The sequence below is a fragment of the Hypanus sabinus genome, chromosome 23 (genome assembly GCF_030144855.1).
Source record: "Hypanus sabinus isolate sHypSab1 chromosome 23, sHypSab1.hap1, whole genome shotgun sequence".
Lineage (NCBI taxonomy): Eukaryota > Metazoa > Chordata > Chondrichthyes > Myliobatiformes > Dasyatidae > Hypanus > Hypanus sabinus.
Genome location: NC_082728.1, coordinates 55,764,417 through 55,782,190, shown reverse-complemented (window position 1 = coordinate 55,782,190; position 17,774 = coordinate 55,764,417). Strand labels below are relative to the sequence as shown.

At 40.8% G+C, this 17,774-nt stretch overlaps 1 protein-coding gene and 1 long non-coding RNA gene across 3 annotated transcripts in view; one reads left to right on the top strand and one right to left on the bottom strand.

The window, feature by feature from the left end:
• LOC132380208 (uncharacterized) overlaps positions 1-1,194 on the bottom strand; it is a 45,538-nt gene extending 44,344 nt beyond the window's left edge. For both annotated transcript variants that reach the window (XR_009507701.1, XR_009507700.1), the window contains exon 1: positions 996-1,194. This is a non-coding gene — a long non-coding RNA (uncharacterized LOC132380208). The remainder of the gene's footprint in view (positions 1-995) is intronic.
• On the top strand, positions 1,186-15,280 carry mrpl38 (mitochondrial ribosomal protein L38). The gene is made up of 9 exons (XM_059948907.1): positions 1,186-1,348; positions 2,438-2,614; positions 2,998-3,129; positions 4,619-4,824; positions 5,354-5,426; positions 6,879-6,924; positions 10,231-10,389; positions 11,452-11,588; positions 14,997-15,280. Exons 1-9 carry the CDS (start codon positions 1,255-1,257, stop codon positions 15,131-15,133), a joined length of 1,161 nt encoding a protein of 386 aa, XP_059804890.1. The 5' UTR covers positions 1,186-1,254; the 3' UTR covers positions 15,134-15,280.
• The last annotated feature ends 2,494 nt before the right edge of the window (positions 15,281-17,774 follow it).

The window sequence follows — 17,774 nt, the reverse complement described above, 5'->3', positions numbered from 1 at the left end:
CCCCCCCCACATCCTCATCACATTCTACAGGGGTTGTATTGAGAGCATCCTGAGCAGCTGCATCACTGCCTGGTTCTGCAGTGGATAGTGAGGTTAGCTGAGAAGATCATCGGGGTCTCTCTTCCCGCCATCATAGACATTTACACTACACGCTGCATCCGCAAAGGAAACAGCATTATAAAGGACCCCATGCACCCCTCATACAATCTCTTCCTCCTGCCGTCTGGGAAAAGGCTCCAAAGCATTCGGGCTCTCACGGCCAGACTATGTAACAGTTTCTTCCCCCAAGCTATCAGACTCCTCAATACCCGAAGCCTGGACTGACACCTTGCCCTATTGTCCTGTTTATTATTTATTGTAATGCCTGCACTGTTTTTGTGCATTTTATGTAGTCCTGTGTAGGTCTGTAGTCTAGTGTAGCTTTCTCTGTGTTTTACGTAGTTCAGTCTAATTTTTGTACTGTGTCACGTAACACCATGGTCCTGAAAAAATCTGTCTCATTTTTACTATGCACTGTACCAGCAGTTATGGTCGAAATGACAATAAAAAGTGACTTGACTTGACTTGATAAGCAGCACTATCAGCATCCGCATAGTTGCAGCAACTTCACAACTCTCATATTCACCTCCACATTTTGTGCATCGCAATCTCCCCTGCAAGAACAAGTCCCGCTCGTTGGCATTAAAAACACCGCGACGGTGGAGGGTAACTGGCCGAGTAACGGATGCAATGTTACTCCCACCCAGAGCCATCTTCAGTAATTTCTCCTGTTGTTTTAAATCAACACCCTACCTTTGCTGAGATTTAATGCTGATTTTACTTTACCAATATCCTTCTCAATAGCATTTGCCAATCTAACCGGGTGAAGATTTTTGTCACAATTAGATACCTAAGTAATCATCATCGACAGCATCTTCGAAATCCCTGCACATCCGAATCCGTTCCCCTCCCCCGACTCATTTTCCTTTTATTTCTTGCCAAAAGCCATTCCATACCATCGTTTAACTCCCCATCTAAATTTCAGGCCATATGCTCTCTTCAATCACATTACGGGGACACACCGCTCACTCCGCAATTCTTGCCATCGGCGACTACAATACCCAGAACACCCGAGCTGACGTCTAGTTGCTGTTCGGGTTTACGTTAAGGGAACGAGCTTTGGTGCCTGTCGGGATACTGGAGGACACCCTTGGGATGTTGTAGGAAGACTGATGCCGTGGGGCCGACGGGTTTTGGCGGACCAGTGAAAAGAAGATGGCGGCGTTGGTGAGGCTACGTCCGGGATTGCAGAGTGGTTTATTTCATTTCCCGGAGGTTGTGAAACCAGTCAGGATGGTGACAAATACAGGTTAGTAAGATGACGTTGGGCTGCAGCATCCTCGTTGAGTCGAACTCTAAATGAACAGCGGCGTCGTCTGGGGTCACCATGGGAACCTGATGACCGTCCTCACTTCCTTAACCCGGCCCCGACGACGAGATGCAGTAGCATCTCTGCTGTCGCCCGAGGAGAGAGCGTTGTGAGGAGTCTCGGCCTGTACTGAGGCAGAGCTAACTGGTTCGAAACAAGTTCTGATCGAAGGCTCTTTCTGCAGAAATAGTGTCTGACCTACTGACTTTCAGTTTATATTTAGACTATACCCATGTAATCTGCTAGTATGTATTCGAGACGTCGGCTGTGCATTTCTGGTTAACTTTTTTGTAACCCTTAGATTGAATTCCTTTTGTTGCAAAGAAAATTATGTCAACCATCCCAATTCCCCCATATCTATAAATCTCCTTTAATCCTGGCAACATCCTTAAAAATTTCCTTTGCATCCTTTAGCAAAAGCTAAAGTGGAGTACCAGAACAGTGCACAGTACTCTAGCAGTTTTATACATCTCTTTGACTAATAAGGGCATGTCTTCAGATTGCCATTTTACCATCGTACCTGTTCCATTTTCTTCAGGATGTTGTGGACATCTTTTCCACGATTTATCTTCATTTATATTTTGTAGCATCTCACCACTTATTATGCCTAGTTTGCCTTTCCTAAGAGTGTGAGTGCTACCACATGCAGCACTGAATTTGCTGCTTCCATTCTATGTAATAAGTCTTATTATTGACTATTGTACTAGACTTTTGGATAGGTAAATGGAGCTTAGAAGAATAGAGGGCTAGTAACTTCTAAGGTAGGGACATGTTCGGCACAATTTTGTGGGCCGAAGGGCCTGTATTTTGCTGTAGTTTTCGATATTGTCTTGCAATCTGGAAGTTTGTTTTGCACTATCAACCATGTTGTCTTAAGCAAATTCCTTAAAATAACTTGTATCTTTGATCTTTACTGATCACCTTCCCTATCTCTGCTTGGTCTAAACTACAATAATGGTATTTTGCTACATTATACTGAGTGAACCCAAATTATTCCAGTATATCTTACTGTGTCTTCCTATCCTTTAGCCGTACTACTTAAACGTACAGCTCCACTTGGGCCAATGCCCAATGAGGATATTGATGTAACCGACCTGGAGTCTCTGGAGAAATACCGCAGCTATTCAAGGTATCTGCAGGTGGCAGAGGGAAAAAAGAAGGAACCCACCTGGTGGCGGACTTTTCAACAACACATACAAAAGCCTAGTAAGTTGTATTGTATAAGGGGGGAAATGTATCATGTTAACAATAACCACAAGTGTTTATAACTGAACAATGAAATTCATGACATATGTTGGTGATATAAAACCTGATTCTAATCCTGAAGATGTTGATGGGATGTTGTGGAACCGTGACCTTTCTTCTCTCAGGTCACTGACTGGCCTGCTTGTTGTGACTGTTGTACATAGATCACTTGGGTTTGTATAAGGTAATTTAATCAAAATGTCTGGTTTGCTGCTTAATTGGCAATGTACTTGGAATATAGTTAGTCTGTTGTAAAAAAGCAGAACTTGTAAAAATAAACTTCCTCTCAAGCAGCAGAGGGATTTGCTCCTGTGTTTCAGGATTTTCCATTGCATTTCTTATAGCTCCAGAGAAAATTGATATCGGTCTCCCTCATTTTAGAGGATCTCGGAAAAAGGAATTGAAGGAACGTAAACGCATTCTCAGGGCAAATCGTAACAACAGTGATCTTGAGAGAGCATCACGGCACAGGACATGTAAGTCAGTATTGAGAAGTAAAAGACTAAAAGACGATATTGACCAAGCAAGGCAACCCTATTTGTAGTCCTCAGTCTGGATTTATAACTTGCTTCGATTCAACTAGATGGTGGTTGTGAGCATTTGGTTAAGTTGCCTCTGCAAGTTTGATTTATGTCCGCACAAATAGGATTATTCTGGCTGTGATACTGTCCAAGCACAGCATCTTGTCTATCAGAACCACGTGCGTCTGCCCATTTCTACTGAACTAAAATAAAGGCTGAAGGGAGACTGGAAGATAGCAGTCTCCAGGAAACTCTATTGTACACTTGTAAAAATAACCCTGAAGGGTTAACAAATAATGTGGAGAAATTTCAAAGAAAGTCCATGACATTTATTATAAGTAAACTAAAGCTAGAACAAAAGGAGCATAAAGCACTATTGGGTCTCCACAACTACCTCTTCTTCAAGGGTCCTCCTGGGTTGTAAGAGATGGTAACTGGCTCTTTTCATTTTACTCTCAATTTGAATCCTTATTCAGGGCTCCCTGCTCCTTCCACTAAGATTGAAAAGAATATTAGTCAACTTCAGGTGTTTCTGGTTGCCTACCACATCTTCCATTCCTGAAACACCTCTCCAGTTTATCTCCCCTCTCCACTTCTGCTTTTTAAGTTCATCACTGTGAAACCTTTGGATCCTAATCCCATTGCACTGATGACCACCCATCTTTGTCTTCATGTGGCCACCAATCTTTGTGGTGCCGTGAAAACCACCAAGTCCTGTCCTTTTTTCAACTAACTTCAGCTCCTCCTCCACACTGTCGACTTCTCTGTATTCCATTCGGGATCCATTTAATTGCAGAGTCAGCAGATATAAATCATGAGGGGATAATGGCGAATGTGTGCAGGCTTTGAATAGTGGGTGATGAATATGCAGAAAGTCTATGGATGTCCAAAAGACATTATAAAATATTTCCTAGGAAACCATTATTAAACATAACATTCAAGGAATGAAGCAAAACTAATGTTGTTGTTAGGAACTTAATTGTTGGCAGGAAAATAGGGGTAGATTTAACAGGGCAGAACAATATTTGGCAAGGTTGATTGGTAGTGTCCTATAATTATTGGCCTGCTGTACTTATTAATGATTTGATCAGACAGTTTAGTTTATAGTTTTTGGTAAGTTTAGTTACAATGCAATCCTGTGTCAACTTAGGACACAGATGGAATTAAGAAATGACAGAGATAATAATGTGTTAAATGAGTTGGAAAATTGAATTTAATAGGTCGTATGGGTTCATTCAATATAATAGCAAAAGAGCTGATGAAAAGCTGCATACAGTGGAGGTACAGAGAGCCTTGTGGGTCCACAGACTATTAAAATATGATTTTGTGGTGCAGAAAATTAAAGCCATGATGTAACAGATTTACTGTGATCTTATTGAATGGCAGAGCAACCTTGATTATCCTAAGCTGTTCCTAAATTAAGCTGAGTTCTCTATTCTTGCAGTATTGATTCCACTGGATGAAGTGAATGCTGATTGGGAGAAAATAAACGGCCCTTATCATCTAAGGAACATTGGCGAACATTATGCAGTTTTTAGAGACCTGTTCAATGGTGCAACCTTCGTTCCACGTGTGATGCTACGTGTTCACTATGACTGTCAGGACTATTCCATGCCAGTATATTTTGGAAACGTAGTCACTCCCACAGAGGTATGACTGGCCAAGTTCAGTTGACTATTTAATTCACATACACTCCATACATAACTAACGTACATCATGAGAATATTGAATGGTTACTATTCCCTAATAATTGTATTTTTAATTCAATTAATTTTAACTTGGCCATTAGTTACTGGAACACTGAGTGCAAAATTAATTTCTGTATTTAAAGAAGGATTTACAAATCTGGGCAATTGATTCATTCCTAGGATGTAGATTCTGTATGAACGTCTATTATCATTAGAAGAATAATAAACAATCTCAGTAAAATTTACAAAATTCTGAAAATGACTGAGAGTAGTTGTTGTTCCTGACTAGGAAATTTAGAAGCTGGGAGCGGAGTCTTTGGATAAAAAGACAAAATGAATATTCTTTACTTTGATCAGGGAGTTTCTCTATCCATGCTGTTTCAATAGTACCATTTGTACAGTATATTTTTTGAGTTATGGAATAGCATTACATTCATTTGTGCAGATTGTGCTGATTCTACATCCTACCAATTTTCCTTTGTCTTTCCCAGGCTACAAATGTTCCCAAGGTATCATTTGAGGCAGAAGAGGGTTCCCTATGGACGTTGCTGTTTACCAATCCAGGTCTGCATTTCTCTCGAATTGGAGTGGAACTGAAACTCAAAAGCCATCAAAACATAACTGCAATCCTTTATGGGAAAAAGATCATCTCTTGAAGTTCATTTCATTTACAGTAATTCTAGTTTCTCTCTCTGGCTTTTGCTGTTCCAAAGGCACCAGTAGCAGTGTAGTAATTCAGTTTGATAATGTCCAGCAGGAACTGTAACTTCCTTCTGCTTGGGCACTTGGAGTCAAATCCTTGGAAGATGTTTAAGATTTTGGAGGGTCCCAAAGAACTCTAATCATGGTGTTATAAAATTACCAGTACTTTACACAATACCATGCAGTGTTGAATCTGTAACCAGCAGTGCCTTCATATCTAAGTATACATAACTTTTTGCTACAAACCAGTTTTGATTATTAGTTTTAAAAACTGGTTTATAAACTGTGAAGCTCAGAATGTTCTCTCCCAATACAATTCAAGATTTTAACAATTACATCATAGTTTGGAAAAGTTTTTTGCTGTATTTTTTTTGGCTCACTTATTGTGGGGGTTCCAAACCTGGGGTCCACGACCCCTCAGTTAATGGTAAGGGTCCATGGCATAAAAAAAGTTGGGAACCCCAGCCTTGTTGTGATATCTTCTCAAGGATGTCAACATGTTTTATTGGCTTAAATTGGTTTCAAATACTTGCAGAGAGTCGGTGGTTGCTGGGAGGTTGAGAGACAGAGATGAAGAGATTGTGGATTTGAGGGAAGGGAGCATGGGGTTGAAGTTAAATGGCTGGGAGAGTACAGATGTTGGAAGTCGTAGAAGTGGAATAGAGTGAATGGAGTGCTGGGAGAGTGTTTTATTTGGAGGAGGAAGGAACTGAGGACAGACAGAAAAGGGACTGGAATTGAGATAGTGTGGCTATGGAAGTGCAAATTGGGGCAATTCACCAGGACCTGGGACTAGTTTTAATCAGTTCCACTTTGTCTTGCTGTTCCTTCCATATCATATCTTTTGTAGTGCACTAAAACTAATACTAGCTTGGTCACCAATATCCAGCTATAAGGTGAGGAACAGTGAAACCCAGAGCTACCTATCAGCTTTCCCCCTGCTGGTCCATGGTCTGAACTTCTCTTCCTGGGCTCTTAACTTCCCACCTCTCCCTCCCTACAATGTATCACCTAAAACAATGATACTATCTATTTATTATGAACTTCAATGTAACCAAGTTATTAGAGGGGTAAAAGGTAAAAGAGACTGGGGATGTGCAAGAGATCAAATGGATATGGGCTTGGAGGACAAAGAAATGCAAGCCCATGGATGGATCTGCTCATGAGAATTTTAAAGTATGTCATTTCATATCATAAAAGCCACACATTTTGGACCTTTCAAGAAGATTATTCTGATTAATTTGTTTAATTTTCACAATTAAGCTCATTATTACTTAAATTGTGCCACCCTCTTTTGGTTGTTTTGTATTTCAGATGGACACCTGAGAGACAATGAATCAGAGTACATCCACTGGCTTGTGTGAGTATTGTCAATGGGAGCTAAATGTTGTTCTCCATGTCTAATATCATTTTACTCAGTAACAAGAAATAACTTCCATCTGATCTGCTTAATAATCTTTACCATTTGGAGTACTGGGTGCTACAGAAATATATTAATAATAAAATATCAAGTTATGACACACAATACCTAAACTCATTAAATTTGGATGCTGTTGATTGAAGTAGACTTCCTATTATTATTTATTATGATCATATCCAGCTTTTCTCTGTACATGAGATCATCCAAAACTTTGCAGACTATATCCTAACTGAAGTCCTGGTGTTAGATCATCTGTGCTTTGGTTGACCTAAGCTGTCTCCTGGTTGAAAACCATCTCTGTTTTAAAGTTCCCATTTTCATTTCCAAGTACATCAGTGGTTTTGGCCTTCCCTATCTCTGCAATTTCCTTTATCCATCCAAGAAACATACTTTTTCAGTTCTGGTTTCCATAGCATCCCCAATTTAATTAATCCAGAAGACACATCTTCAGTTGCCAAGATGTCAGGCACCATCATGACTTCCCTTACTTTTGACTGTCACTTATTCCGGCTGACAAGTTTCCTTAAAGTCAGTACCCGACCAAGTTTTTGCTTATTTGTCCTTTCCTCCATCAAAAAAAACTGCTCTCCATAACGGTAAACTTGAAACTATCATGTTATTGTTAAAAAAAAAATCTACCTGCTAGATCAATTTGTTCAAGGAATGAATTCTGCTGTCTTTATGTAATCTTGCTTGTGGGTATCTGCAGGGTTACCAATGGGGATGATTTGGGAGCAAGCAGGTATGGATATTACTGGGAATGTTGCTATTTCCAGTGATATCCACATACATAATTAATAAAAATACACATTACAACTTTCCAGGCTTTATATTTGCCTCTCCTGAGTGAAAGCATTAATCTTTTTGTCAGCAGACATACTTGCTGTGCCTATACACCCTTTACTACTAATACGTATTTTCAAATTTCTGTCTCTTGCAATATTTTACTTTCAACTAGAATTTTATGTGCAACATTTTAATATTTAGACATAAATGTAAGATACATTATCAAGATGATATTAAAAAATGCCCAGGGGTTGACTAAGGAGAGTTGTAAATTGTAGGAAGGTAGAGATGATCTGGTGAGTTGAGCAGAAAAGTGGAAAATAATCCAAAGAATATAATATTATCCAAAGAAGGGGAGTTTATCCCCTGAGGGGGTGCAACAAGGGTTGCAGATGTAAACTAAATGGCAGGTAAACTGTGTGGGAAGAAACGAGAGACTTTGGAGTATACTGTATATCCATAGCATCTTAAATATAGCATGGCAGGTCTCAGGATATAGAAAACGTGTGAGATTGGAATAGACAGCCAGTATTTTTTTCCCAGGATTGAAATGTTTAATACCAGAGGCATGTATATAAGGTGAGAGGGGGCAAGCTTAAAGGAGATGTGCAGGGCAAGTTTTTATCACAGGTGGCTAGAATGCACTTCCTGGATTGGTGGTGGAGGCAAATATGATGGGTTCATTCAAGGGCTTTTAGATAGGTACATGAATGTGCAGGAATTGGAAGGATATTGACATTTCAAATGCAGAAGGAATTAGTTGGGCCCAAAGGCCTGTCCCTATGCTGTACCATGTTATGTTCTATTCTGTCCTTTATTAGATTGGCACAAAATAAAGGAGCAGGGTGATTATGGTAAAGTTGTATACAGTAATAAATAGACTATAGTTTGAGAATTGCACACTGTTCTAGTTAACACTTTAGATGAAATTGTGAAGGCGCTGAGGAGATTTACAGGAATATTGTAAGGACTGTACAAGTTATAGCCCAGTACAACTTGGAAAGATTTACAAGTTCCGTTTGTTTTTTGTGGAGCAGTGGAAGCTGAGATGAGTCGTAATTGAATTGTTTCAGAATTATTGGGTGTGTAAATAAGAAGACTCTACTTTCCTTAGCAGATGGTATAGATTTAGGTTAAATGCTAAAAAAGTTGGGTGAACTTGGATGTGTAGCTCAGGACCTATCATTGAGACAGACCTAACACTTGAAAGCATGATTTGATTGTATAGTTGTTTTTAATCAGCACAGGTACAATGGTTGAGTAGCCTCATTCAGTGTCATAAATTTTCTATGATTTTGGTGTTTGTGTAGTTCCCTTGTCATCTCCTTGGATTTATCAATTATTTCCTTGCTTTACCCCAACCCTTCTGGTTTGGTTTTATCTGCTGTCTGGCATTTAGTTAGTGTGTTAGCATGAATGAAAGTTGATTCCTCGAGTACTCAACTGAGTACTTTTTTCTGCCATCATTCCCCTAAAAATGTACTCAGTGATAGTTAAGCATTTACTGAAATCCCATCCGTGCCAAATGTATGTGTTAAGTTTTTAATGTGCATTATTGTGTCTGTTCTGTGTTACGTATCCCGTAACTGGATAACTTACCAGCAAAGATAGAGAGGTCCGTTGAAGTCTGATGTCATTATTTTCAAACGTTTTTATTTATAAAGGGGCACAAAAGTAAGGTTAATACAAACATTCAGATAATGCACGTTGTCAATACTCAATCTAAAGCGCGGGTATAGTAATAATCATCATTAAGAAGTGAGCTGTACTGTTGTCTAGGGGTTAATAGATTGTCCGATGAAAATATAAAAATCACTCAGAAGTCTGCAGACTTTAGCCTTTCGGGGAATCGCTGGGTTTCACGTGTTTTGGAGGGATCGGTGAAAAACGGAAAAAACTTGCCCGGGTCTTTATGAAGCCACTCCGTAAAATCAGGGGAACGTTGTTTCCCTGTTGTTAGTTCGAAGTCCTTCTCGGTATTATCAGCCAACCGCTCCACAGGCAAAGGAGTTAGGAGCGCACGTGGCGTTGAGTGGCTTCCAGCTATTACGAGAGCACTGAGCGAGGGTGTCCTTCTGGTGCGTCGCTGGGGTACTGCCTCCTGCAGTCCCCTTTTATCTTGACTTGCAGAGTTGCAGATGTCCATCAAAGTAGGGTGATGCAATCCCCACCCCCACATTGCCCGAGGGTGTCCATATCCATGGTAGCTGTCACGTAGCAGGGACATGCACGTCCCACAGTTGCCTGTGAGAACAATGGCCAAAACCGTTGCATTGTCTCTCACTTCCTGGGTCTGAGACCCGAATTAATAGCGATCTTGCGATTCTCCGGAAGGAGGGGGCTGCTCCCGCCCCTTCGGCCCCTCAGAGCTCTGGTACATTCATAACATCTGTAAATGGTGAAATAAGTAAATTAAGGAATTTGGATCCGTTTATTTCATTATATTTTTTTGTTATGCAGTGGTAATATTCCGGGGAATGCGGTTTCAGAAGGAGAGGACATCTGCCACTATTGCCCTCCTTTTCCTGCTAAAGGCACAGGATATCATCGATGCATCTTCATTCTCTTTAAACAAGATAAAGCAATTAATTTCAAAGATGACTCCAGGTCAAACCCTTGGTAAGGTTAAATAAACAGCTGCAAATGTAATCTCAGTGTTTAAGGACTGGACTTAAGTCAGCATAGTGCAAAGAGAATACACTTACCACGATGTCTGCCATGTCTCTTGAGCTCTTGGTGATATTTTCAGTATTAAGTATTGCACTATATATGCCAAAATAAATGGAAATAGAATTTGACTACCTAGTTTTAACATCATGAAGCTCTCTCACTTCTGTATTTACCCGGTTAGTGCCTCTGATCACTACCTCATTACTTTTCTATTGCCTGATTTTTGCATTACTTATTTAACTATTTAATATATACTTTAATTCAGTTTTGTTCCTATATTATTATGTATTGCATTGTACTGCTGCCGCAAAGAACAAATTTTACAACGTATGGTATGAATACTGACGCTGATTCTGATTAAAACTGAATTAAGTTGTATCTTAGATATTGTAGATAAATTAGATTCATAGACAACAAACCCTTCAACCCAGCTCATCCACGCTGGCCAGGATGCCTAACTACTTTATTCCAATTTGCCTGCATTTGGTCCATATCCCTCTAAACCTTTCCTATCTATGTACCTGTCCAAATGACTTTTAAGCATTGCAATTGTATCTGCCTTCTTATCTGTTCTAGCACCTCCTTTCATATATCCACCACCCTCTGTGTGGACAAAATTCTCTTAGATCTCCTTTAAATCCTTCCCCTCTCACCTTAAATCTTCCCCTTTTGTTTAACACTCCTCCAGGGAAAAATGGTGTAACTATTCACCTTAGGGTTGAGAGGGATAATAGATTAGCCATGATGGACTGGTGGAGCAGACTTGATGGGCTGAGTGGCCTAATTCTGCTCCAATGTCTTATCATCTCTCTTGTACAATGTCTGACAATCTTTGAGATTGTGCATGTGTATACGTGTGTCACCCTGTGAATGTGTTCTGTTCTTAATTGCTTATAATCCCCTTCTTTGTGATTGGTCTGTTTGATATTAGATGTCTACATTCCTGAGTAAGCCATGGAATAGTTTTCCTCTGATACGTGCATTTCTTATACACTACTTATGTATTCATAGTTTCAGCCTGAAAATGCGAACCTTTAAAACATTTGACTTCTACAAGAAACATCAGGATCTGATGACTCCAGCTGGGATGACTTTCTTCCAGAGTCGCTGGGATGAGTCTGTAACGCATACTTTCCACAACGTTCTCGGTAAGTCCCTGTACATTCTCCCATATTGTGTGCTAAAGGTGTGTGGTTTAAAAAAAACGGTTGTAGAACTGGGTGACCTCTCTAGAACAGTACTGAAGCCAGTGAAAGTTGCCCTTAATTTTCCTCTTGCTGTGTATTTGGGACCTATCAGGATATTTAGACCCTGTGTAGAAATCACTTCTTTTTGCCACTGACGAATAATGTGTGGTGGAAAAACAATACACTCCACCTTTGTGGAGCTGCCACAAAAGAACAAATAATAATAAACTTGATTCTTTGATGTCCCCTTCCCCCAAGTGCACCCTTAGAATGACACTTGCTATCTGATGCAGCTCAAATTGGAAACTGATTATGTGCTCCTGATGTTTGACACTCCAACATAGAGGCCATCCATAGGGGTAAATGTATATGAATGCTGCATTCCCTGGGGAATGGTGGAGAAACTATTTGATGCAATATGACTTCCTGGGCTAAGTTTATTCATTTCTAACATTCCTCATATATGCAACACACACAAAATGCTGGTGGAATGCAGCAGGCCAGGCAGCATCGATAGGAAGAAGCATAGCCGATATTTCGGGCTGAGACCCTTCATCCTCTCCTAATTTCCTTCTTAAGCTCCTTCCTAGTTGCCTTATAATTTTCTAGGTCTCTAACATTACCGAGCTCTCTGAACCTTTTGTAAACTTTTCTTCTTGACTAGATTTATTACAGCCTTTGTATACCATGATTCCTGTACCCCTACCATAACTTCCCTGTCTCATTGGAATGTACCTATACAGAACTCTACACAAATATCCCCTGAATATTTGCCATATTTCTTCCAGACTTTTCCATGAGAACATCTGTTTCCAATTTAAGCTTCCAATTTCCTCCTTGATAGCCTCATAATTCCCCTTACTCCAATTAAACACTTTTCTAGCTTGTCTGTTCCTATCTCTCTCCAATGCTATTGTAAAGGAGATAGAATTATGATCACTGTCTCTAAAATGCTCTCCACTGAGAGACACTTGACCAGGTTCATTTCCCAATACCAAATCAAGTACAGCCTCTCCTCTTGTAGGCTTATCTACATACTGTGTTAAGAAACCTTCCTGAACACACCTAACAAACTCCTCCCCATCTAAACCCCTTGCTGTGAGGAGATGCCAATTGATATTTGGGAAGTTAAAATCTCCCATCACGGCAACTCTTATTATTACACCTTTCCCGGATCTGTTTCTCTATCTGCTCCTCGCTATCCCTTTTACTATTTGGCAGCCTGTAAAAAAACACCCAGTAAAGTTATTGACCCCTTCCTGTTCCGAACCTCCACCCACAGAGACTCCGTAGACAATCCATCCATGGCATCCACCTTCTCTGCAGCCGTGACACTATCTCTGATCAACAATGCCACGCCCCCACCTCTTTTGCCTCCCTCCCTGTCCTTCCTGAAACATCTAAAACCCGGCACTTGAAGTAACCATTCCTGTCCCTGAGCCATCCAATTCTCTGTAATGGCCACCACATCATATCTCCAAGTACTGATCTATGCTCTAAGCTCATCTGTTTTGTTCACAACACTCCTTGCATTAAAATAGACACTTCTCTAGCCTTCGGTCTGAGCATGTCCCTTCTCTTGTCACTAGCCTATCCTCCCTCTTGCACTGTCTACAAGCTTTCTGTATTGTGAGCTAACCTTCTCTTCCCCAGTCTCCTCAGATTGGTTCCCACCCCCAACAATTCTAGTTTAAACTCTCCCCAGTTGCCTTAGCAAACCTCCCCACCAGGATATTGGTCCCCCTGGGATTCAAGTGCAACCCATCCTTTTTATACAGGTTACACCTGTCCCAAAAGAGGTCCCAATGATCCAGAAATCAGAATCCCTGCCCCCTGCTCCAATCCCGCAACCACACATTTATCCTCCACCTCATTCTATTCCTATTCTCACTTTCACGTGGCACAGGCAGTAATCCAGAGATTACTACCTTTGTGGGCCTGCTTCTCAACTTCCTTCCGAACTCTCTGTAGTCTTTTTTCAGGACCTCTTCCCTTTTTCCTATCTATGTCATTGGTACCAATATGTACCATGACCTCTGGCTGTTCTCTCTCCCACAGCAGGATATCTTGGACACGATCCGAAACATCCCGAACCCTGACACCTGGGAGGCAAACTACCATCTGAGTTTCTTTCCTGCGTCCACAGAATCGCCTGTCTGACCCCCTAACTATATATAGAGTCCCCTATCACTACTGCCTTCCTCTTCCTTTCCCTACCCTTCTGAGCCACAGGGCCGGACTCTGTGCCAGAGGCATGGCCACTGCCGCTTCCCCCAGGTAGGCTGTCTTCCCCCCCCCCCCCACCCCACCCCCAACAGTACTCAAACTAGAGTACTTATTGTCAAGGGGTACAGCCACAGGAGTACTCTCTAGTACCTGATTCTTCCCCTTCCCCCTCCTGACTGTGACTCACTTGTCTGTATCCCATGGCCCTGATGTAACCACCTGCCTATAACTCCTATCACCTCCTCACTCTCCTTGACTAGGCGAAGGTCATCGAGCTGCATCCCTAACTTCCCTCACTCAGTCTCTCAGGAGCTGCAGCTCGACATACCTGGTGCAGGTATGGCCGTCCAGGAGGCTGGGAGACTCCAGGACCCCCCACATCTGACACTGAGCACAGAAAACTAGCCTCACACACATGCTTCCTACCTCGTCTCGTCCTGTTACTGCCTAACCCTGTTGAGTCAAAGTCCTATTACTCTGCTGCCTCTCACTCCACTGCCTGTTGGATATGGTGGTCTTTTTAAACCTTTCGCGCTCTACTGGCTGATGTCACGCGCCTGAGCAGTCTTGCCTCCCTTTAGTGGTAAAAAATACTCCCTTTGCTCCAAAAAATTAGCAGTTCACTTGCAGCCTTCTTGCTCCAAATCAAAAGCCATTGAAGATTCCTTGCCTTTTTAAACCTATCGCGCTCTACTGGCTGACGTCACATGCCTGTGCAGTCTTGCCTCTCTTTAATCCGAGTAATAAAAAAACTCACTTCGCTCCGAAAAATCAAAAGCTTCAAAAGATGCTGTAACAGCTTCAGGGGTTGACAGCATACTGATACTCAAGGCTGTCCAGTTTTTATAGTAATTTATAGAAGTACTGGTGGAGTTTGGGCTGTAATTTGCAATATACTATAATGAAAGAAGAAATTGAACCTCTTGGTGGCCGCTTTAGGAATGGAGGAAATAGTGCAGTCCTATCTCAATACAGAGGACTGCAGGTCAGACTGTCAAGGGAAAGAATTTATTATGTATTTGAATTCTATGAGAAACAAGAAACAGAATTGAAAATATCAGTGATTCCAGTGCTGGAAAAAGGGATGGAAGAAATCAAGTTAGAGAAGGAGAGAATGATCAATAATTTCCTTGTATTTGGCAGATATGAAGGAGCCAATATTTGAATATGACTTTCCTCCAGCTTACCATCCAGCTCAGAGAAAGTACCCACATGGTAAGCCACTCCGGTACTTGGACCGATACAGAGACAGCCAAGAGCCCACCTATGGCATCTACTGATCCATCAGCAGCTTCCCACAGAGGTCCAACATTTTCCACTACAGCTGTGGATGACTACCCAAGTCGGCTCCATCATGGCAATTTCACATGGCCATCTACAAGAACAAATACTCTGTTCATGCAACCAAAATAAATATTTTTATAGTATGTTGGTGTAGTTAAAGATTTGAAATGTGCACAAACTGTTTACTTACTGCGCTTGCACCAAGAAACTATTTACTTTGAATGGAATGGCTGACGACTTCTGAAAGTGGATAGTTTTAAAAGGGACCATATAACAATTACAGCACAGAAACAGGCCATCTCAGTGCTTCTAGTCTATGCCGACACTTACACACAGCCCATAACCCTCCATTTCTTTCCTGTCCATATACCTATCCAATTTTACTTTAAATGACAATACCGAACCTGCTTCTACCACTTCCACTGTAAACTCGTTCCACACAGCTACCACTCTGAGTAAAGAAATTCCCCCTCGTGTTACCCTTAAACTTTTGCCCCCTAACTCTCAAATCATGTCCTCTTGTTTGAATCTCCCCTACTCTCAATGGAAAAAATCTATCCACGTCAACTCTATCTATCCCCCTCATTATTTTATATACCTCTATCAAGTCCCCCCTCAACCTTCCACACTCCAAAGAATAAAGACCTAACTTGTCCAACCTTTCCCTGTAACTTAGGTGCTGAAACCCAGGTAACATTCTAGTAAATCTTCTCTGTACTCTCTCTATTTTGTTGATATCTTTCCTATAATTCGGTTACCAGAACTGTACACAATACTCCAAATTTGGCCTTACCAATGCCTTGTACAATTTTAACATTACATACCAACTCCTATACTCAATGCTCTGATTTATAAAGGCCAACATACCAAAAGCTTTCTTCACCACCCTGAGATTCCACCTTCAGGGAACTATGTACCATTATTCCTAGATCACTCTGTTCTACTGCATTCTTCAATGCCCTACCATTTTCCATCTATGTCCTATTTGGATTATTCCTACCAAAATGTAGCACCTCACACTTATCAGCATTAAACTCCATCTGCCATCATTCAGCCCACTCTTCTAACTGGCCTAAATCTCTCTGCAAGCTTTGAAAACCTACTTCATTATCCACAATGCCTCCTACCTTGGTATCATCTGCATACTTACTAATCCAATTTACCACCCCATCATCCAGATCATTAATGTATATGACAAACAACATTGTACCCGGTACAGATCCCCGAGGCACACCACTAGTCACCGGCCTCCAACCTGACAAACAGTTATTCACCACTACTCTCCGGCATCCCCCATCCAGCCACTGTTGAATCAATTTTACTACTTCAATATTAATACCTAATGATTGAAGCTTCAACCTGCGGAACCTTGTCAAAGGCCTTACTGAAGTCCACATAGACACCATCCACTGCTTTACCCTCGTCAACTTTCCTAGTTAGCTGTTCAAAAAATTCAATATTTGTCAAACATGACCTTCCACACACAAATCCATGCTGACTATTCCTAATCAGACCTTGTCTATCCAGATAATTATATATACCATCTCTAAGAATACTTTCCATTAATTTACCCACCACTGATGTCAAACTGACAAGCCTATAATTGCTAGGTTTACTCTTAGAACCCTTTTTAAACAACAGAACCACATGAGCAATACACATCCCCATTTCTAAAGACATTTGAAATATTTCTGTCAGAACCCCTGCTATTTCTACACCAACTTCCCTCAAGGTCCTGGGGAATATCCTGTCAGGATCCAGAGATTTATCCACTTTTATATTCCTTACAAGCACCAGTACTTCCTCTTTAATTGTCATAGTTTCCATAACCTCCCTACTTGTTTCCCTTACCTTACACAATTCAATATCCTCTTTAGTGAATACTGAAGAAAAGAAATTGTTCAAAATCTCCCCCATCTCTTTTGGCTCCACACATAGCTGTCCATTCTGATTCTCTAAGGGGCCAATTTTATCCCTCATTATCCTTTTGCTATAAATATAACTGTAGAAACCCTTCGGATTTATTTTCACTTTACTTGCCAAAGCAACCTCATATCTTTTAGCTTTTCTAATTTCTTTCTTAAGATTCTTTTTACATTCTTTATATTCCTCGAGCACTTTATTATTCCAACTATATACTACTACATATTCATTGCCTCTGATGAAAATTACAATAACCTAAGATGGTTTATTTCTAAGATTACTGATCAATTGTACTGGAAAGTTTAAGTTCTGGAGGCTCTTATATATACAGCATGGAAACAGGTCCTCCAACCCAAGTTGTCCACCTTGACCAAGGTACTTTTCTGAGCTCATCTGACTTGCTTGGATTTGGCCCATATCCCTCTAAACCTTTTCTCCTGTCAAAATGTCTCTTAAATGTTGTAATTGTACCAACCTTTACCACTTAAATTCCAAATATTCAACACCCTCTGTGTGGAAAAACTTGACTCTCAGGTCTCTTTTAAATCTTTCCCCTCTGACCTTAAACCTGTGCCCTTTAGTTTCCTTAGCAGTGAGTTTAGACATTTACACGGATGCAGTTAAACTTCAAATCCAAGTTCCCATTGATCTGCAATGGCCCACTACTCACGGTTGCAAGTTTGATTTTATGTAGAAATCTAAATTACCATCTGT

Coding starts and splice junctions, on each gene's coding strand:
- mrpl38 (XM_059948907.1), top strand. CDS start 1,255: ATGGCGGCGTTGGTGAGGCTACGTCCGGGATTGCAGAGTGGTTTATTT. Junction 5,427..6,878: donor GTTGCTGTTTACCAATCCAG/GTCTGCATTTCT, acceptor TTTGTATTTCAG/ATGGACACCTGAGAGACAAT. Junction 6,925..10,230: donor GAGTACATCCACTGGCTTGT/GTGAGTATTGTC, acceptor TTTGTTATGCAG/TGGTAATATTCCGGGGAATG.